The sequence below is a fragment of the Anomaloglossus baeobatrachus genome, chromosome 7 (assembly GCF_048569485.1).
Source record: "Anomaloglossus baeobatrachus isolate aAnoBae1 chromosome 7, aAnoBae1.hap1, whole genome shotgun sequence".
NCBI lineage: Eukaryota > Metazoa > Chordata > Amphibia > Anura > Aromobatidae > Anomaloglossus > Anomaloglossus baeobatrachus.
In genome coordinates this window covers 16,217,100-16,239,959 of record NC_134359.1, presented here as the reverse complement: position 1 = coordinate 16,239,959, position 22,860 = coordinate 16,217,100, and the positions used below count along the sequence as shown (strand labels likewise).

General features: G+C 51.1%; 1 protein-coding gene across 3 annotated transcripts in view; it reads right to left on the bottom strand.

Annotated features, from left to right (window-relative positions):
* Window positions 1-22,860, bottom strand: part of VIL1 (villin 1) — a 78,017-nt gene that overhangs the window by 9,317 nt on the left and 45,840 nt on the right. For all 3 annotated transcript variants that reach the window (XM_075317075.1, XM_075317074.1, XM_075317073.1), the window contains exons 17-19: window positions 18,387-18,575; window positions 17,741-17,809; window positions 17,259-17,399 (exon numbers count right to left, since the gene is read on the bottom strand). In XM_075317075.1, the coding sequence (XP_075173190.1) occupies window positions 17,259-17,399; window positions 17,741-17,809; window positions 18,387-18,575 (399 nt within the window). The remainder of the gene's footprint in view (window positions 1-17,258; window positions 17,400-17,740; window positions 17,810-18,386; window positions 18,576-22,860) is intronic.

Sequence of the window (22,860 nt, the reverse complement as noted above, 5' to 3'; positions counted from 1 at the left end):
GACTCTCGGCCTCATCTAGCCCCATCCTCGGTCGGTGGCAGGCTCTCCCGCTTTGGCGACGCCTGGTGGCCACACGTTCAAGACCGATGGGTGAGAGACATTCTGTCTCATGGTTACAGGATAGAGTTCAGCTCTCGACCTACGGCTCGTTTTTTCAGAACCTCCCCACCCCCCGCACAGGCAGACGCACTGTTTCAGGCGGTGGACGCTCTAAAGATCGAAGGAGTTGTGATTCCCGTTCCCCTTCAGGAACGTGGTCGCGGATTTTACTCCAACTTGTTCGTGGTGCCAAAAAAGGACGGGTCTTTCCGTCCCGTTCTGGACCTCAAGCTGCTCAATAGACATGTGAGAACCAGACGGTTTCGGATGGAATCTCTCCGCTCGGTCATCGCCTCGATGTCACAAGGAGACTTCCTAGCATCGATCGACATCAAGGATGCTTATCTCAATGTGCCGATCGCACCTGAACACCAACGTTTCCTGCATTTCGCCATCGGGGACGAACACCTCCAGTTCGTCGCATTGCCCTTCGGCCTGGCGACAGCCCCACGGGTCTTCACCAAAGTCATGGCATCCGTCGTGGCGGTCCTGCACTCTCAGGGCCACTCGGTAATCCCATACTTGGACGATCTCCTAGTCAGGGCCCCTTCTCGGGTGGCGTGTCAACAAAGTCTTACCGTCATTCTGGCGACTCTCCAGCAGTTCGGGTGGATCATCAATTTCCCGAAATCCAAGTTGACGCCGACCCAATCACTGACTTACCTCGGGATGGAGTTTCATACCCTTCCAGCGTTAGTCAAGCTACCGCGGGACAAACTGCTTTCTCTGCAGGCGGGGGTGCAGTCACTTCTTCGGAGTCAGTCACACCCCTTAAGGCGCCTCATACACTTCCTGGGGAAGATGGTTGCAGTTATGGAGGCAGTGCCGTTCGCGCAATTCCATCTACGGCCACTCCAATGGGACATTCTTCGCAAATGGGACAAGAGTGCGGCTTCCCTCGACAGGAACGTCTCTCTTTCCCTTGCAACCAAAACATCACTTCAGTGGTGGCTCCTACCCACATCTCTGTCTCGGGGAAAATCCTTCCTCCCCCCCAACCTGGGCCGTGGTCACCACGGACGCGAGCCTGTCAGGTTGGGGAGCGGTTTTTCTCCACCACAGGGCTCAAGGAACCTGGACTCCAATAGAATCGTCCCTTCAGATCAATGTTCTGGAGATAAGGGCAGTATATCTAGCCCTATTGGCTTTCTATCGGTGGCTGGAGGGCAGGCAGATCCGAATCCAGTCAGACAACGCCACTGCTGTCGCCTACATCAACCACCAAGGCGGCACTCGCAGTCGTCAAGCCTTCCAGGAAGTCGAGCGGATTCTGCAGTGGGTGGAAGTCACAGGCTCCACCATCTTCGCAGTTCACATCCCGGGCGTGGAAAACTGGGAAGCAGATTTTCAGTCGTCAGGCCATGGACGCGGGGGAATGGTCTCTTCACCCAGACGTGTTTCGAGAGATCTGTCGCCGCTGGGGAACGCCGGACGTCGATCTCATGGCATCGAGACACAACAACAAGGTCCCGGCCTTCATGGCACGGTCTCAGGATCACAGAGCTCTGTCAGCGGACGCTCTGATCCAGGATTGGTCGCAGTTTCGACTGCCATATGTGTTTCCCCCTCTGGCGATGCTGCCCAGGGTACTACGCAAGATCCGGTCCGACTGCCGTCGCGCCATTCTCGTCGCTCCAGACTGGCCGAGGTGGTCGTGGTATCCGGATCTGTGGCATCTCACGGTGGGTCAACCGTGGGCGCTTCCAGACCGTCCAGACTTGCTGTCACAAGGGCCGTTTTTACATCTGAATTCTGTGGCCCTCAACCTGACTGTGTGGCCATTGAGTCCTGGCTCCTAGCGTCTTCAGGGTTATCTCAGGATGTCATTGCCACCATGAGACAAGCCAGGAAGCCAACGTCCGCCAAAATCTATTACAGGTCTTGGCAACTTTTCTTATCCTGGTGCTCTGATAACGGTTTGTCTCCAAGTGTCGGCGCTCTCCGTGTTTTTTCAAAAGCGTCTAGCCAGGCTTCCGCAGGTCCGCACGTTCCTGCAGGGGGTTTGCCACATGGTCCCACCTTACAAACGTCCGTTGGATCCTTGGGATCTTAACAGGGGTCTGACTGCTCTTCAAAAGCCGCCTTTTGAGCCGCTGCGGGATGTTTCTCTTTCCCGTCTTTCTCAGAAGGTGGCCTTCCTGGTGGCGGTCACATCACTTCGGAGTGTGTCTGAGCTTGCAGCGCTGTCATGCAAAGCCCCCTTCCTGGTTTTTCACCAGGATAAGGTGGTTCTGCGTCCTGTCCCGGAATTTCTCCCTAAGGTGGTATCCCCTTTTCATCTAAATCAGGATTTCTTTTTCGCTCCTAATTGGGAGACCCAGACAATTGGGTGTATAGCTATTGCCTCTGGAGGCCACACAAAGTATTACACTTAAAAGTGTAAGGCCCCTCCCCTTCTGGCTATACACCCCCAGTGGGATCACTGGCTCACCAGTTTTGTGCTTTGTGCGAAGGAGGCAACACATCCACGCATAGCTCCACTTTTTAGTCAGCAGCAGCTGCTGACTATGTCGGATGGAAGAAAAGAGGGCCCATACTAAGGGTCCCCAGCATGCTCCCTTCTCACCCCACTGTATGTCGGAGGTGTTTGTAAGGTTGAGGTACCCATTGCGGGTACGGCGGCAGGAGCCCACATGCTGATTCCTTCCCCATCCCTTTTTACAGGGCTCTGGGTGAAGTGGGATTTACCGGTCTCCAGGCACTGAGACCGTGCTCCATCTACAGCCCCTGGAGAAGATGCTGGATGGAGCGGAGTACATCAGGGACATGGCCCTGCTTCCTCAAGGTACTCTGTGTCCCCGTGCATTTGGCGCTCACACCGCAGCATGCTGGGTGTTGTAGTGCGCCGGGGGACATCAGCGCTGCGGCGCCTGTGCCATGGCCTCATTCAGCTTCGCTGAAGCAGGCTCACTTATGGGAATTGGTCGCGCCGGCCGCTGGGACTGCGGCGCGGCTGGCACTTGTAGTGCGCCGGGGACTTCAGCGCGGCCTGCGCTTTTACGGCGGCCGCGCTGATAACTAGAGTCCCCGGCTTTTGCGGCCTGCTTCCGTTCGTTCCCGCCCCCAGACCTGCCAGTCAGGAGAGGGGCGGGACGCTGTCCACTTCTAGGAATCGGTCGCGCCGGCCGCTGGGACTGCGGCGCGGCTGGCACTTGTGGTGCGCCGGGGACTTCAGCGCGGCCCGCGCTTTTACGGCGGCCGCGCTGATAACTAGAGTCCCCGGCTTTTGCGGCCTGCTTCCGTTCGTTCCCGCCCCCAGACCTGCCAGTCAGGAGAGGGGCGGGACGCTGGCCACTTCTAGAATCGGTCGCGCCGGCCGCTGGGACTGCGGCGCGGCTGGCACTTGGGGTGCGCCGGGGACTTCAGCGCGGCCCGCGCTTTTACGGCGGCCGCGCTGTTAACTCGAGTCCCCGGCTTCTGGGCCTAGTCTCCCTTCGTTACCGCCCACAGCCCTGACAGTCAGGGTAGGGGCGTGACGCTGCATAGCACTGCAGCGCTGAGAGCTGGAGTATGTTTTGCATACTCCACCCCTCTCACTGTGTGCACTGTGAATCCGGATTCCCGCACTTTCTCAGGCACGCCCACGGCTTCCTTCTCTACAAGGACGCCGGCAGCCATTAGTGTCAGTTTCTGTACGATACAGAGACAAGTGTGGAAGACCCTGGCATTCTGATAGTCACACAATCGCTGCAACAGGCGTTAAGCAGCACCTGTGGTGCTAACCCCACTAGTGCAGAAGTGCACTTATAGATATGCTTGTACTATATACATTGCACTGTTTGGTCGCACGTTGTATATACCCTCCTGGATTATGCGGAGGAGTTATCAGCATATTCTCTGTGTAAAACAAAGGTGCAGAACCACATGTTTTTCTATACAGCTGGTACAGCATGTACGGCTATACGGCCGGCAGGTTACATAGACTCCCATTGTATGCACTAATGGCCAGGGGATGAGGACGGTGTCTGCAGTATTTACTGACAGTTTTTCTGAGACTATGGCTATGATACTAGAAGCCTAGCAGTCCGGACATGTCTCTCACAATATGGGCACTGTTGAATCATTGATCCATGGCCCCCCTCAGTGTGAACAACTAACAGCTCCGGGAATGTCACACGCATCCCAGAGTCACGGCTCTGCACGGACGTCAGTCCCAGACAGCCTAAGCGGGCTCACTATGAGCGGCCTCGGTTTCATCAGGGTCCTAGCAGAAGGACTCGCTGTGTAATGAGGCGGAAGTAGCAGCTCAGGATTCTGATCCTGAGACCGCTCTCAATCTGGATACACCTGATCGTGACGCCATAGTAAATAATCTTATAGCGTCCATCTATAGAATGTGGGTTATTTCTCACAGCTCCTCCAGTGGAGGAGTCAGCTTCACGTATTTTTCTGGACCACTCTGCCTTCAGAGAGGCAGTCCAGGAACACCACGCTTATCCAGATATGCGCTTCTCCAAACGGCTTAGGATACACGTTATCCCTGTCCCCTGACTTGGTCAAGGACTGGACCCAGTGTCCCAAGCGGCATCCTCCAATCTCCAGGCTGGTAGCTAGATCCATAGTTGCAATGGGAGATGGAACTGCACTCAAAGATGCCACTGACAGACAGATGGATCTCTGGTCGAAAGCCATCTATGAGGCTGTCGGCGCACCGTTGGCTCCGGCATTCTCTCCCTTTTGGCACTCCAAGCTATTTCAGCTTGTCTTACACAGATTGACACGGTTACACGTACATCTGTGCCGCAGGTGGCATCCTTAACCTCTCAAATGTCTGCATTTGTTTCTTACGCGATTCAGGTTGTCCTGGACTCTGCGAACCGTGCGGCGGTAGCCTCCGCTACTCCGTGTTTTTAAGCAGAGCCTGGTCTGCTCGTTAAGTGAATGGAAGGCAGATTCTGCTTCCAAAAAAGGTTGCCTAACCAGTTGCCTTTTTCTGCTGACCGACTGTTTGGTGAGCGTTGGATGTAACCATTAAACAGTCCAGGGGTAAGGATTCATCCTTTCCTCAGCCCGGACACAAAAGCCCCAACAGAGCAGGAGGCAGTCGTGGTTTCGGTCTTTTCGAGGCTCGGGCAGGTCCCATTTTTCCTCGTCCAATGTGGACTCAAAAGGATCAGAGGAGCTCAGATTCTTAGCGGGCTCAGTCACGCCCAAAAAAGCGACAGTCTGAAAACCCGCTTCCAAGGCGGCTTCCTCATGACTTGCGGCCTCGGTCGGTAGCAGGCTCTCCCGCCTTGGCGATATTTAGCTGCCATAGGTCAATGACCATTGAGTGTGAGACATTCTGTCTCACGGGTACAGGATTGAGCTCACTTCTCGTCCTCCAACTCGATTCTTCAGAATTTCTCCACCTCCCGGCCGAGCCGCTGCTCTTCTGCAAACAGAGGGCACTCTATAGGCAGAAAGAGTGATGACCCCCGTTCCTCTTCAGGAACAAGGTCACGGTTTTTACCCCAAATTCTTTGCGGTACCTATAACAACGGGCCGTTCCGTCCCGTTCTGGATCTAAAAATGCTCAGCAAGCTCGTGGACACCAGGCGGTTCCGGATGGAATCCCTCCGCCATGTCATCGCCTCAAGGTCCCAAGGATATTTCCTAGCATCATTAGGCATCAAGGATGCTTATCCACACGTGCCGATTGATCCAGAGCACTAGCGTTTCTACGCTTCGTTATAGGAGACGAACACCTTCTGTTCGTAGCTCTACCTTCCGGCTAGCGACAGTCCCACTGGTCTTCGCCAAGGTCAGGGCAGCAGTAGTCACAGTCCTGCACTCTCAGGGTCACTCTGTGATCCCGTATTTAGACGATCTACTTGTCAAGGCACTCTCTTAGGAAACATGCCAACACTGCCCAAACGTTGCGCTGGAGACTCTCTAGAGTTTTGGGTGGATCATCAACTTTTTAAAGTCAGATCCGACCCCGACCCTATCGATAACATATCTAGGCATAGAGTTTCTTACTCTCTCAGCGATAGTGAAGCTTCCGCTAGACAAACAGCATTCACTACGGGCTGCAAGCTCTTCTTTAAGAACCAGTCGCACACATTGAGACGCCTCATGCACTTCCTACGTAAGATGGTAGCAATGGAGGCAGTTCCTTTCGCGCAGTTTTACTGCGTCCACTACAATAGGACATTCTCCGCCAATGGGACGAGGAGTCGACGTCCCTCAACAGAGTCGTCGTTCTTTCTCAGGCGGCCAAGGAATCTCTACGGTGGTGGCTTCTTCCCACCTCTTGGTCAAAAAGAAGGTCCTTCCTATCCCCATCCTGGGCGATAGTTACGACAGACGCGAGTCTATCAGGGTGGGGAGCAGTTTTTCTCCACTACAGCGCTCAGGGTACGTGGACTCAGCAAGATCAATGTTCTTGAACACAGAGCAGTGTATCTTGCCCTACAAACCTTCCAACAGCGGCTGGAAAGCAAGCATATCCGACTTCAGTCGGACAGCTCCACAGCGGTGGCATACATCAACCACCAAGGAAGAACGCGCAACCGGCAAGCCTTCCAGGAAGTCCGGCAGGTTCTGATGTGGGTGGAAGACACGGCATCCACCATATCCACAATTCACATCCCAAGTGTGGAAACTAGGAAGCTGACTTCCTAAGTCGCTGAGGTGTGGCCGAAAGAGTATGGTCTCCTCACCCGGACGGGTTTCAGGAGATCTGGCGCCGTTGACAGAGGCCGGACGTCGATCTAATGGCGTCACGGCACAACAACAATGTGCCAGCTTCATGGCACGGTTTCACAATCATCGAGCTCTGGCGGCAAACGCCTTAGTTCAGCATTGGTCGCAGTTCCAGCTACCTTAGGTGCCACCTCTGGCATTGTTGCCCAGAGTACTGCGCTAGATCAAGACCGACTGCGGCCGCGCCATCCTCGTCGCTACAAATTGGCCGAGGATGTTGTGGTATGAGTCCTGGAACCTAGTGTCGTCAGGATTACCTCAGGACGTGGTTGCCACCATGAGACAGGCTAGTATACCAACGTCCGCCAAGATTGACCACAGGACGTGGAAGATATTCTTATCTCGGTGCTCGGCGCAGGGTGTTTCTCCCTGGCCGGTTGCATCGTCTATGTTTCCTTCCTTCCTGCAATCTAGGTAGGAAAATGGGTTGTCGCTCAGTTCCCTTTAGGGACAAGTCTCAGCGCTATCTGTATTTTTTCAGAAACGACAACTTCCTCAGGTACGCATCCAGATGCCGCCTTTCGAGCCTTTGAAGGATGTCTCCCTTCCCGCTTTTCACGGGAAGTGGCCTTCTAGTAACGGTCTCGTCTCTTAGGAGAGTTTCCGAGCTAGCAACGCTCTCATACAAACTCCCTTCCTGGTCCTTCACCAGGACAGGGTAGTTCTGCGTCCGGTTCCGGAATTTCTCCCTAAGGTGGTATCCCACTTTCATATCAATCAGGATATCACCTCACCTTCTTTGTGTCCTCGTCCAGTCCATCAATTTCAGAAAGATTTGCATCTGTTGGTTCTGGTGAGAGCACTCAGGTTCTACTTCCCGCATGGCGCTCCTGCGCCACCCGGATGCACTCTTTGTCCTTGTCGCTGGTCGGCGTAAACAGTCGCAAGCTTCCAAATCCACCCTTGCTCGGGGGATCGAGGAACCAATTCTTGAAACCTACAGTTCTACTGGGCTTCTGGTTCTCTCAAGGACGAAGGCCCATTCTACCAGAGCCGTGGGTGCATCCTGGACATTACGGCACCAGGCTACGGCTCAGCAGGTGTGTCAGGCACCTACCTGATTGGGTCTGCATACTTTTACCAAGCATTTTCAGGTGCATACCTACGCTTCGGCAGACGCCAGCCTAGGTAGATAAGTCCTTCAGGCGGCAATTGCCCACCTGTAGGAAAGGGCTGTTTGACGGCCCTATCACGAGGTATTCTTTTACCCACCCAGGGACTGCTTTTGGACGTCCCAATTGTCTGGGTCTCCCAATTAGGAGCGAAAAAGAAGAAGGGAATTTTGTTTACTTACCGTAAATTCCTTTTCTTCTAGCTCCAATTGGGAGACCCAGCACCCGCCCTGTTTTCTCTGGGTTTTTTCTGTTTTTTCGGGTACACATGTTGTTCATGTGGTATGGTTCAGTTCTCCGATGTTTCCTCGGATTGAATTGGTCTTTAAACCAGTTATTGGCTTTCCTCCTTCTTGCTTTGGCACTAAAACTGGTGAGCCAGTGATCCCACTGGGGGTGTATAGCCAGAAGGGGAGGGGCCTTACACTTTTAAGTGTAATACTTTGTGTGGCCTCCAGAGGCAATAGCTATACACCCAATTGTCTGGGTCTCCCAATTGGAGCTAGAAGAAAAGGAATTTACGGTAAGTAAACAAAATTCCCTTCTTCTTCGGCGCTCCATTGGGAGACCCAGACGATTGGGTGTATAGCTACTGCCTCCGGAGGCCACACAAAGTATTACACTAAAAAGTGTAAGGCCCCTCCCCTTCTGCCTATACTCCCCCCGTGGGATCACGGGCTGCTCAGTTTTCAAGCTTTGTGCGAAGGAGGTCAGACATCCACGCATAGCTCCACTGTTTTAGTCAGCAGCAGCTGCTGACTATGTCGGATGGAAGAAAAGAGGGCCCATACTAGGGCCCCCAGCATGCTCCCTTCTCACCCCACTCTTGTCGGCGGTGTTTGTTAAGGTTGAGGTACCCATTGCGGGTACGGAGGCTGGAGCCCACATGCTGCTTTCCTTCCCCATCCCCCTGAGGGCTCTGGTGAAGTGGGATCTTCCCGGCCTCCAGGCTCTGAGGCCGGGCTCCATCCACAGACCCGGAGATCCTGATGGAATGGAGCGGAGTATCGTCAGGGACAGGCCCTGCAACGTTAAGGTACTCTGTGTCCCCGTACAGTCTATGCACAGACACACTCCAGCGTTGCTGGGTGTGTTAGTGCGCCGGGGACAGTAGCGCTGCGCGCTTGGGCTTTACTCACTGCAGCTTAGCTGAGTGAGTTTATGTGTCGGGAACTACCGCGCCAGCCGCTGCTGGAGCTGCGGCGCGGCTGAGACTTGTGGTGCGCCGGGGACTTTCGCGCTGCCGTGCTTTTACGACGGCAGCGCTTATAAATCTAGTCCCCGGCTTTTGCGGCCTAGTTACGTTTCGTTCCCGCCCCCAACCCTGCCAGTCAGGGAAGGGGCGAGACGCTGTACAATGATCAGCGCCGAGGGCTGGAGTCTTATTTACATACTCCAGCCCTCTCACTGGGCACAGGGGGACGCCAGTTTCCCGCTCTTGTCTGGGGCACGCCCACGGCCCGCCCCTCTTCACAGGACGCCGGCAGCCATTCCTGCAGGCAATCTAAGCTGGAGAACGGACACAGGCTCTGGGAGACCCAGCAAAGGGATTCTGGCAACCACTTACCCGCTTATGCGGGCGGTAAGCAGCACCTTGGTGCTGACCCCACTATTGCTACAGTGTTTTTTTGTGTACTTTATCCTTGTACTTATATTTGCAAGACCATACACAGACACACGCCAGCATTGCTGGGCGTGTTAGTGCGCCGAGGACAACAGCGCTGCGCGCTTGGACTATACTCACTGCAGCTTAGCTGAGTGAGTTTATCTGTGGGAAACTGCCGCGCTGGAGGCTGCGGCGCGGCTGAGACTTGTGGCTGTACGGTCGCTTCTTGGCGATATACCCCTAGATAGCTCTGAGGAGACAACAGCATGTCGTCAGCATAGAGCAAGGGCAGGCTCTCTATGCTGTCTGTACCGCATGAGCGGCTGTTTTACCGGCAGGTTCCACTAACCCCTAATGGGTAGAGTCTCTGCTAGTGGTGGCCCAGAGAGGGCCACCTGTGAAACTGTCCAGAGGACAGAGTTTGCAGTTTTTTTGCTGATAAAATGTCTTGGACTATGAACAAAATTCTAGCAACTTTGCAGTCCAGGGCGGTGACTCAGACCATGGGCATTGTTGAATCAAGGCTCCCCGGTCTCCCTCAGTTGGAACTAATCCGTGCTCCAAGGGGGTCCCATACATCCCAGACTGAAGGCTCTGACACGGATGACAGTCCCAGACAGCCTAAGCGAGCTCGCTGGGAGAGACCCTCGTCTTCACACACTGGTCAGGGTCTCAGCGAGAGGATTCTCTGTATGATGAGGTAGCTGATCAGGTTTCTGATCCTGAGACCGCTTTCATTCTGGATGCTCCTAATGGGACGCCATGGTGAATGATCTCATAGCGCCCATCAATACACTGGTGGATATTTCTCCCTCAGCCCCTCCAGTGGAGGAGGCAGCTTCAGCAGGAGAAATTCCATTTCAGGTATCCCAAGCGTAAATTCAGTACTTTTTGGGCCTCTCTGACTCAGAGGAGCAGTCCAGAAACACTACGCTTATCCAGACAAGCTTTTCTCCGCCGCGCCATCCTCCATAGTTGCAGTGGAAGATGGGACTTCACTTAAAGATGCCATTGACAGACAGATGGACCTCTGGTTGAAATCTGTCTGTGAAGCTATCGGCGTGTCGTTTGCTCCGGCATTCGCAGCCGTATGGGCACTCCAAGCTATTTCAGCTGGTCTTGCGCAGATAGACACTGTCACACGTACATCTGTGCCGCAGGTGGCGTCCTTAACCTCGCATGCATTGCGACTTACGCTATTCATGCTGTCCTGGACTCTACGAGCCGTACGCCGGTGGCGTACGCCAACTCCGTGGTTTTGCGCAGACCCTTGGGGTTAAGGGAATGGAAGGCAGCTCCTGCTTCCAAAAAGGGCTTAACCAGTTTGCCATTATCTGGTGACAGACTGTTGGCTGAGCGATTGGATGAAATCATTAAACAGGCCAAGGGTAAGGATTCTTCCTTACACCAGCCCAGATCAAACAAAACCCAAGGAAGGACAGTCGACGTTTCGGTCCTTTCCAGGCTCGGGCTGGTCCCAATTTTCCTAGTCCAAAAGGACTCAAAAGGCTCAGAGGGGCTCAGACTCCTGGCGGGCTCAATCACGCCCAAAGAAGGCAGCCGGAGGAACCGCTACCAAGGCGGTTTCCTCATGACTTTCAGCCCTCTCTCTCTCCGCATCCGCGGTCGGTGGCAGACTCTCCCGCTTTGGCGGCATTTAGCTGCCACAGGTCAAAGACCGGTGGGTGAGAGACATTTTGTCTCACGTGTACAGGATAGAGTTTTGTTCTCGTCCTCCGGCTCGATTCTTCAGAACTTCCCCACCTCTCGACCGAGCCGATGCTCTTCTGCAGGCAGAAGGAGTGATAATCCCTGTTCCTCTTCAGGAACAAGGTCACGGTTTTTACTCCAATCTGGTTGTGGTGCCAAAAAAGGACGGCTCTTCCGTTCCGTTCTAGACCTAAAACTGCTCAAAAAGCAGTGTAAACCAGGCGGTTCCGGATGGAATCCCTCCGCTCCGTCATTGCCTCAAGGTCTCAAGGAGATTTCCTAGCATCAAGAGACATCAGGATGCTTATCTCCACGTGCCGATTGCTCCAGAGCACCAGCGTTTGCTGCGATTCGTTATAGAAGACGAGCATCTTCAGTTCGTAGACCTGCCCTTAGGTCTGGCGACAGCCCCACGGGTTTTCACCAAGGTCATGGCAGCAGTGGTAGCAGTCCTGCACTCTCAGGGTCACTCTGTGATCCCTTACTTGGACGATCTACTTGTCAAGGCACCCTCTCAAGAGGCATGCCAACGCAGCCTGAACGTTGCGCTGGAGACTCTCCAGAGTTTCGGGTGGATCATCAACTTTTCAAAGTTAAATCTGACACCGACCCAATCACTGACATATCTTGGCATAGAGTTTTATACTCTCTCAGCGATAGTGAAGCTTCCGCTGGACAAACAGCGTTCACTACAGACGGGGGTGCAGTCTCTCCTTCAAGGCCAGTCACACCCCTTAAGACGCCTCATGCACTTCCTAGCGAAGATGGTAGCAGCAATGGAGGCAGTCCCTTTCGCGCAGTTTCATCTGCGTCCACTTCAATGGGACATTCTCCGCCAAAGCGATGGGAAGTCGACGTCCCTAGACAGGAACGTCTCCCTTTCTCAGACGGTCAAGGACTCTCTTCAGTGGTGACTTCTTCCCACCTCATTGTCAAAAGGAAGGTCCTTCCTACCCCCATCCTGGACGGTGGTCACGACAGACGTGAGTCTGTCAGGGTGGAGAATAGTCTTTCTCCACCACAGGGCTCAGGGTACGTGGACTCAGCAGGAGTCCACCCTTCAGATCAATGTTCTGGAAATCTAAGCAGTGTATCTTGCCCTGCAAGCCTTCCAGCAGTGGCTGGAATGCAAACAGATCCGAGTTCAGTCGGACAACTCCACAGCGGTAGCATACATCAACCACCAAGGCAGAATACGCAGTCGGCAAGCCTCCCAAGAAGTCCGGCGGACTCTGATGTGGGTGGAAGACAGAGCATCCACCATATCCGCAGTTCACATCCCGGGCGTAGAAAACTGGGAAGCAGACTTCCTCAGTCGCCAGGGTATGGACGCAGGGGAATGGTCTCTGCACCCGGACGTGTTTCAGGAAATCTGGGGCCTTCGGGGGAGGCCGGACGTCGACCTAATGGCGTCTAGGCACAACACCAAGGTCACGAGTTTCATGGTGTGGTCTTACGATCAACGAGCTCTGGCGGCAGGCGCCTTAGTTCAGGATGGGTCGCAGTTCCAGCTACCCTATGTGTTTCCCCCTCTGGCACTGTTGCCCAGAGTGCTACGCAAGATCAGCTCCGATTGCCGCCGCGCCATCCTCGTCGCCCCAGACTGGCAGAGGAGGTCGTGGTACCCGGATCTGTGGCATCTCACGGTCGGCCAGCCGTGGGCACTACCAGACCGGCCAAACTTACTGTCCCAAGGGCCGTTTTCCATCTGAATCCTACGGCCCTGAACCTGACTAGGTGGCCATTGAGTCCTGGATCCTAGCGTCTTCAGGATTATCTCATGACGTCATTGCCACCATGTGACGGGCTAGGAAGCCGACGTCTGCCAAGATCTACCACTGGACGTGGAAGATATTCTTACCTTAGGGCTCTGCTCAGGGAGTGTCTCCCTGGCCATTTGCATTGCCTACTTTTCTTTCCTTCCTGCAATCTGGTTGGGAAACAGGTTTGTTGCTCGGCTCCCTTAAAGGACAAGTTCCAGCGCTGTCTGTATTCTTTCAGAAGCGCCTAGCACGACTTCCTCAGGTACGCACGTTCCCGCAGGGGGTTTGTCACATTGTCCCTCCGTACTGAGGCCGTTAGACCCATGGGATCTGAACAGGGTACTAATTGCTCTCCAGAAGCCGCCCTTCGAGCCTCTGAGGGATGTTTCACTTTCTCGACTTTCACAGAAAGTGGCCTTTCTGGTAGCGGTCACGTCTCTTCGGAGAGTGTCCGAGCTAGCAGCGCGGTCATCCAAAGCTCCCTTCCTGGTGTTTCACCAAGACAAGGTAGTGCTGCGCCCGATTCCGGAGTTTCTCCCTAAGGTGGTATCCCCTTTTCATCACAATCAGGATATCTCCTTACCTTCCTTTTGTCCTTATCCATTTCATCGATATGAAATGGATTTGCATTGTTGGATCTGGTGAAGAACACTCAGAATCTACATTTCCCGCACGGCGCCCCTGCGCCGATCGGATGCACTCTTTGTCCTTGTCACTGGTCAGCGCAAGGGGTCGCAGGCTGCCAAATCCACCCTGGCTCGATGGATCAAGGAACCAATCCTTGAAGCCTACCGTTCTGCTGGGCTTCCGGTTCCATCAGGGCTGAAGGCCCATTCTACCAGAGCCGTGGGTGCGTCCTGGGCATTACGGCACCAGGCTACGGCTCAGCAGGTGTGCCAGGCGGCTACCTGGGCGAGTCTGCACACCTTCACCAAGCGTTATCAGGTGCATGCCTACGCTTAGGCGGATGCCAGCCTAAGTAGAAGAGTCCTGCAGGCGGCGGTTGCCTCCATGTAGGGAAGGGCTGTTTTTACAGTCCAAACTTGAGGTATTAATTTACCCACCCAGGGACTGCTTTTGGACGTCCCAATCGTCTGGGTCTCCCAATGGAGCGCCGAAGAAGAAGGGAATTTTGTTACTTACCGTAAATTCCTTTTCTTCTAGCTCCAATTGGGAGACCCAGCACCCGCCCCTGTTTCCTTCGGGATTTTTGGTTTGTTCGGGTACACATGTTGTTCATGTTGAATGGTTTCAGTTCTCCGATGTTCCTTCAGATTGAATTTGTTTAACCAGTTATTGGCTTTCCTCCTTCTTGCTTTTGCACTAAAACTGAGCAGCCCGTGATCCCACGGGGGGTGTATAGGCAGAAGGGGAGGGGCCTTACACTTTTTAGTGTAATACTTTGTGTGGCCTCCGGAGGCAGTAGCTATACACCCAATCGTCTGGGTCTCCCAATTGGAGCTAGAAGAAAAGGAATTTACGGTAAGTAACAAAATTCCCTTCATCTCATTGCCTTCCTTTTGCCCTAATCCAATTCACCAATGTGAAAAGGATTTACACTCTTTGGATCTAGTGAGAGCACTCCGGTTTTACGTGTCTCGCACGGCGCCCCTGCGCCGTTCAGACGCGCTCTTTGTCCTTGTCGCTGGCCAGCGTAAGGGCTCTCAGGCCTCCAAGTCAACCTTGGCTCGGTGGATCAAGGAACAGATTCTCGAGGCCTACCGTTCTTCTGGGCTTCCACTTCCTTCAGGGTTGAAAGCCCATTCTACCAGAGCCGTGGGTGCGTCCTGGGCTTTGCGGCACCGGGCTACGGCTCAGCAGGTGTGTCAGGCAGCTACGTGGTCTAGTCTGCACACTTTCACGAAACATTATCAGGTGCATACCTATGCTTCGGCAGACGCCAGTCTAGGTAGGCGAGTCCTTCAGGCGGCAGTTGCCCACCTGTAAGAGGGGGCCGTTTTTTTCGGCTCTTTTTCTCGAGGTATTCTTTTACCCACCCAGGGACTGCTTTTGGACGTCCCAATTGTCTGGGTCTCCCAATGGAGCGACAAAGAAGAAGGGAATTTTGTTTACTTACCGTAAATTCCTTTTCTTCTAGCTCCTATTGGGAGACCCAGCACTCGCCCCTGTGCCCTTCGGGCTGGTTGTTCTTTTGTGTACACATGTTGTTCATGTTGATTTGTTCTTATGGTTCATGGTCTTCAGTTCTCCGAACATCCTTCGGATTGAATTTACCCTAGACCAATTCATAAGTCTTCTCCTTCCTGCTTTTGCACCAAAACTGAGGAGCCCGTGATGCACGGGAGGGTGTATAGGCAGAGGGGAGGGGTTACACTTTTTAAAGTGTAATACTTTGTGTGGCCTCCAGAGGCAGAAGCTATACACCCAATTGTCTGGGTCTCCCAATAGGAGCTAGAAGAAAAGGAATTTACGGTAAGTAAACAAAATTCCCTTTATTGCGGTTATATCCTAATATACAAGAGGCCGTATTATTGCTAATATAATATTGCCCCATCTACAAAAATAACTACTTCATATAGCAGTTATATTCTTGTACATAGGGGCAGTGTTATAGTAGTTATATTCTTGTACATAGGGGAAGTATTATAGTAGTTATATTCTTGTACATAGGGGGCAGTATTATAGTAGTTACATTCTTGTACATAGAGGGCAATATTATAGTAGTTATATTCTTGTACATAGGGGCAGTATTATAGTAGTTATATTCCTCTACATTGGGGGTAGTATTATTAGTTATATTCTTGTACATAGGGGCAGTATTATAGTAGTTATATTCTTGTACATAGGGGCAGTATTATAGTAGTTATATTCTTGTACATAGGGGCAGTATTATAGTAGTTATATTCCTGTACATAGGAGGCAGTATTATAGTAGTTATATTCTTGTACATAGGGGGCAGTATTATAGTAGTTATATTCTTGTGCATAGGAGCAGTATTATAGTAGTTATATTCTTGTACATAGGGGCAGTATTATAGTAGTTATATTCTTGTACATAGGGGCAGTATTATAGTAGTTATATTCTTGTACATAGGGGGCAGTATTATAGCAGTTATATTCTTGTACATAGGGGCAGTATTATAGTAGTTATATTCTTGTACATAGGGGGCAGTATTATAGTAGTTATATTCTTGTGCATAGGAGCAGTATTATAGTAGTTATATTCTTGTACATAGGGGCAGTATTATAGTAGTTATATTCTTGTACATAGGGGGCAGTATTATAGTAGTTATATTCTTGTACATAGGGGGCAGTATTATAGTAGTTATATTCTTGTGCATAGGGGGCAGTATTATAGTAGTTATATTCTTGTGCATAGGAGCAGTATTATAGTAGTTATATTCTTGTACATAGGGGCAGTATTATAGTAGTTATATTCTTGTACATAGGGGGCAGTATTATAGCAGTTATATTCTTGTGCATAGGAGCAGTATTATAGTAGTTATATTCTTGTACATAGGGGCAGTATTATAGTAGTTATATTCTTGTACATAGAGGGCAGTATTATAGTAGTTATATTCTTGTACATAGGGGGCAGTATTATAGTAGTTATATTCTTGTACATAGGGGGCAGTATTATAGTAGTTATATTCTTGTGCATAGGGGGCAGTATTATAGTAGTTATATTCTTGTGCATAGGAGCAGTATTATAGTAGTTATATTCTTGTACATAGGGGGCAGTATTATAGTAGTTATATTCTTGTACATAGGGGCAGTATTATAGTAGTTATATTCTTGTACATAGAGGGCAGTATTATAGTAGTTATATTCTTGTACATAGGGGGCAGTATTATAGTAGTTATATTCTTGTACATAGGGGGCAGTATTATAGTAGTTATATTCTTGTGCATAGGGGGCAGTATTATAGTAGTTATATTCTTGTGCATAGGAGCAGTATTATAGTAGTTATATTCTTGTACATAGGGGCAGTATTATAGTAGTTATATTCTTGTGCATAGGAGCAGTATTATAGTAGTTATATTCTTGTACATAGGAGCAGTATTATAGTAGTTATATTCTTGTACATAGGGAGCAGTATTATAGCAGTTATATTCTTGTGCATAGGAGCAGTATTATAGTAGTTATATTCTTGTACATAGGGGCAGTATTATAGTAGTTATATTCTTGTACATAGGGGGCAGTATTATAGTAGTTATATTCCTGTATAATATTGATACTGTGATGTTTGTGTCTTTCTCTATTTCCCTCTCATGTCGCACATACACTTTTGTGTGTCCGTTATCAGACTTCGGCCCCTCACCTCTTTTCGGCAGGGGTCCACTCCCAGAGGTAATTCATCTGGCGTCTTATTAAGCAGGGCCTCGGCCGGGTGGGTTTGCAGCACTAGGGACCCGAGGTTGGTTTGGGATGTGAACGAGTCCAGTGGAGTTTTGCTGAATTCCTGTCACAGATGGAAATGATTTCATAAATGAAAGATATAGTGGAACATAAGAGCCTATCTAGTGAGACGTGATGGCGGACGGTTTCTGCGTCAGTTTGCTGATCTAGACAATGGCAAACGTTCTCCATATTTCCCTGCAGGCTTCTTGCTGTCCCAGCTTCTCTCACAGCACAGTCTGCAGCTGCATCCCCCTCCTCCACACTAGTTACTGAACATTTGGGCTGGCTCTCACAGGAAGCCATTTGTGTGGTTTGCATTAATAAATTCCCTCCTGTGGTCACAGTATCATGTATTTTTATTGATTGTCGCTTGTATGTGACATCTCCGCATTTTTTACTCACGGAGGAGAACTGGTCGACTGAATCGTCACTTCCCAACTCGGCCTTTAATTCTTCATATGATTTTGTGTTCTGAAAAATAAGTTCAATACAAATTTAATCGTTCATTGGAAGCCGTCGCTTTATTTGCTTTGGGTATTTATCGCGCTGTGGTTTGGGAACCCCTCAAATGATAATTGCAGACAGCGGGGGGTGCGGGGGGATTTGCAGCATTGGCACATGGCACGAAAATCAATTACTGGAGCTACTAAATCCTGCATAATGCAAGTCAGTCTGGATGAGGAGCCAGTATGTTTATGGTAAACCTGAGCCTCAAGAGTATGTGACAGGAAGAGTTGTCATAGGGACAAGGGAGCTGCAAGCAATAAACACCCACAGAAGTATTTCTTCTGAATAATTGGGGTGGGTGTCCCGTTCAGGATCCAGAGTGGAAAGTTTCTTTGTCCCAGGAGGACCCGACATCCATAAATTCCCCATAAAGTCTATTGATTGCACTGACAATGCTGCAATGCTCCAATGCTCCATGTCACCTGTGGGGGTGCTGCAGGGAAGGGGGGGAAGAGAAACCCTTTCTACGAAGTTATGGAGTCGATCACTGCAGGTTCACAGCGACCCCGGGATCCGCTTGATCTATAGGCAAATCACATACCTCCCACTTAAAGGGATCCCATGCGTGAAACCAGCCTGTGAATGTTGGGGGCTCGAATCCTTGCTTCACCACAATGATGGGGGTGTTGACATCACGACTTCCGGGGTGCGTCTTCAGATATTCCTGAGCTGTGACTACTGCGTCTCTCTTTTCAGCATCATTTGCATTTTTACCGATCCATAAGAAAACCTGCGAGGAATCGGCACAATGAGGAGATCTCCGACACCAGAAAACCCCTTTAAGTATGTGACAATTTTGGGATATTTCCATTATCGTCCCCATAAATCATGTCTGGGTGCCAAAGAGCTGACGGTGGGAGCCCTCGCCATCTGTAACTCGTATCTAAGAGGATGAAAGAGCCGGAATCCGTTACCTCCGACCCCAGGTATTAGGGCAGGAGACACACGTTTTGTGGCTCCGGCTGCAGGTGGCGCAGTCATGAGCGACCCGCTATGAACGACCCGCTTACCGGGGAGCGAAGGCATTAAGAAAAGTGTTTTGCTTCAACTCCTTGCCATTTCCTAGGATTGTGCTTCTTGTCAATGAATAGGAATAAATATACAGTGCCTTGCGAAAGTATTCGGCCCCTTAATGTTTTCAACCTTTTCCCACATTTCCGGCTTCAAACATAAAGATACAAATTTAAATTTTATGGTGAAGAATCAACAAGTGGGACAATTGTGAACTTATTTTAAACTTTTTAAAAGAAATAAACTGTGTGCATTATTATTCATCCCCTTTCCTTTCAGTGCAGCAAACTCACTCCAGAAGTTGATTGATTTCTCTGAATGATCCAATGTTGTCCTAAATGACTGATGATGATAAATATAAGCCCCTGTGTGTAATCAAGTCTCCGTATAAATGCCCCTGCTCTGTGATAGTCTCAGAGTTCTGTGTAAAGCGCAGAGAGCATCATGAAGACCAAGGAACACAACAGGCAGGTCCGTGATACTGTTGTGGAGAAGTTTAAAGTTGGATTTGGTTACAAAAAGATTTACATAACTTTAAACATCCCAAGGAGCCCTGTGCAAGCGATCATATTGAAATGGAAGGAGGATCATACCACTGCAAATCTACCAAGACCCGGCCGTCCATCCAAACTATCATCTCACACAAGGAGAAGACTGATCAGAGATGCAGCCAAGAGGCCCATGATCCCTCTGGATGATCTGCAGAGATCTACAGCTGAGGGGGGAGAGTCTGTCCATAGCACAACAATCAGTCGTACACTGCACAAATCTGGCCTTTATGGAAGAGTGGCAAGAAGAAAGCCATTTCTCAAAGATATCCATAAAAAGTGTTGTTTAAAGTTTGCACAAGCCACCGGGAGACACCAAACATGTGGAAGAAGGTGCTCTGCTCAGATGAAACCAAAATCACACTTTGTGCACAATGCCAAACGATATGTTTGGTGTAAAAGCAACACAGCTCATCACCCTGAACACCATCCCCACTGTCAAACATGGTGGTAGCAGCATCATGGTTTGGGCCTGCTTTTCTTCAGCAGGGACAGGGAAGATGGTTAAAATTGATGGGAAGATGGATGGAGCCAAATACAGGACCATTCTTGAAGAAAACCTGTTGGAGTCTGCAAAAGACCTGAGACTGGGACGGAGATTTGTCTTCCAACAAGACAATGATCCCAAACATAAAGCAAAATCTACAATGGAAGGGTTCACAAATAACTGTATCCAGGTGTTAGAATGGCCACGTCACAGTCCAGACCTGAACCCAATCGAGAATCTGTGGAAAGAGCTGAAAACTGCTGTTCACAAACGCCTCCATCCAACCTCACTCAGCTCCAGCTGTTTGCAAAGGAAGAATGGGTGAGAATTTCAGCCTCTCCATGTGCAAAACTGATAGACACATACCCTAAGCGACTGCAGCTGTAATCGCAGCAAAGAAGGGAATTTTGTTTACTTACCGTAAATTCCTTTTCTTCTAGCTCCAATTGGGAGACCCAGACAATTGTGTGTATAGGCTATGCCTCCGGAAGCCGCACAAAGTATTACACTAAAAGTGTAAAGCCCCTCCCCTTCTGCCTATACACCCCCCGTGCTCCCACGGGCTCCTCAGTTTTGGTGCAAAAGCAAGAAGGAGGAAAAGAATTATAAACTGGTTTTAAAGTAAAATCAATCCGAAGGAATATCGGAGAACTGAAACCATTCAACATGAACAACATGTGTACACACAAAAAAACAGGGGCGGTTCTGGGTCTCCCAATTGGAGCTAGAAGAAAAGGAATTTACGGTAAGTAAACAAAATTCCCTTCTTCTTTGTCGCTCCATTGGGAGACCCAGACAATTGGGACGTCCAAAAGCAGTCCCTGGGTGGGTAAAATAATACCTCGTGATAGAGCCGTAAAACGGCCCCTTCCTACAGGTGGGCAACCGCCGCCTGAAGGACTCGTCTACCTAGGCTGGCATCCGCCGAAGCATAGGTATGCACCTGATAGTGTTTCGTGAAAGTGTGCAGGCTCGACCAGGTAGCCGCCTGACACACCTGCTGAGCCGTAGCCTGGTGCCTCAAAGCCCAGGACGCACCCACGGCTCTGGTAGAATGGGCCTTCAGCCCTGAGGGAACCGGAAGCCCAGCAGAACGGTAAGCTTCGAGAATTGGTTCCTTGATCCACCGAGCCAGGGTTGATTTGGAAGCCTGTGACCCTTTACGCTGACCAGCGACAAGGACAAAGAGTGCATCCGAGCGGCGCAGGGGCGCCGTCCGAGAAATGTAGAGCCTGAGTGCTCTCACCAGATCTAACAAGTGCAAATCCTTTTCACATTGGTGAACCGGATGAGGACAAAAAGAAGGTAAGGAGATATCCTGATTGAGATGAAAGGGGGATACCACTTTATGGAGAAATTCCGGAACCGGACGCAGAACCACCTTGTCCTGGTGAAACACCAGGAAAGGGGCTTTGCATGACAGCGCTGCTAGCTCAGACACTCTCCGAAGTGAAGTGACTGCTACTAGAAAAACCACTTTCTGCGAAAGGCGTGAGAGGGAAATATCTCTCATTGGCTCGAATGGTGGTTTCTGAAGAACCATCAGTACCTTGTTCAGATCCCAGGGTTCTAACGGCCGCTTGTAAGGAGGAACGATGTGACAAACCCCCTGCAGGAACGTGCGTACCTGTGGAAGTCTGGCTAGGCGCTTCTGGAAAAACACAGAGAGCGCTGAGACTTGTCCCTTAAGGGAGCCGAGCGACAAACCCTTTTCCAGTCCAGATTGAAGGAAGGACAGAAAAGTGGGCAAGGCAAAAGGCCAGGGAGAAAAACCCTGAGCAGAGCACCACGACAGGAAAATTTTCCACGTCCTGTGGTAGATCTTGGCGGACGTTGGTTTCCTAGCCTGTCTCATAGTGGCAATGACGTCTTGAGATAACCCTGAAGACGCTAGGATCCAGGACTCAATGGCCACACAGTCAGGTTGAGGGCCGCAGAATTCCGATGGAAAAACGGCCCTTGAGATAGCAAGTCTGGTCGGTCTGGTAGTGCCCACGGTTGGCCGACCGTGAGATGCCACAGATCCGGGTACCACGACCGCCTCGGCCAGTCTGGAGCGACGAGGATGACGCGGCGGCAGTCGACCCTGATCTTGCGTAACACTCTGGGCAACAGTGCCAACGGAGGAAACACATAAGGGAGCTGAAACTGCGACCAATCCTAAACTAAGGCGTCTGCCGCCATAGCTCTGGGATCTTGAGACCGTGCCATGAACGTCGGTACCTTGTTGTTGTGCCGGGACGCCATGAGGTCGACGTCCGGCACCCCCCAGCGGCAACAGATTTCCTGAAACACGTCCGGGTGAAGGGACCATTCCCCTGCGTCCATGCCCTGGCGACTGAGATAATCTGCTTCCCAGTTTTCCACGCCTGGGATGTGAACTGCAGAGATGGTGGAGGCCGTGGCTTCCACCCACATCAAAATCCGCCGGACTTCCTGGAAGGCTTGCCGACTGCGTGTGCCGCCTTGGTGGTTGATGTATGCCACCGCTGTGGAATTGTCCGACTGAATTCGGATCTGCTTGCCTTCCAGCCACTGCTGGAACGCTTTCAGGGCAAGATACACTGCCCGTATTTCCAGAACATTGATCTGAAGCGAGGACTCTTGCTGGGTCCACGTACCCTGAGCCCTGTGGTGGAGAAAAACCGCTCCCCACCCTGACAGACTCGCGTCCGTCGTGACCACCTCCCAGGATGGGGGTAGGAAGGATTTCCCCTTCGATAATGAAGTGGGAAGAAGCCACCACCGAAGGGAAGCTTTGGTCGCCTGAGAGCGGGAGACGTTCCTGTCGAGGGACGTCGGCTTCCTGTCCCATTTGCGTAGGATGTCCCATTGAAGAGGACGCAGGTGAAACTGCGCGAAAGGGACTGCCTCCATTGCTGCCACCATCTTCCCCAGGAAGTGCATGAGGCGCCTCAAGGGGTGTGACTGGCCTTGAAGGAGCGATTGTACCCCTTTCTGTAGTGACC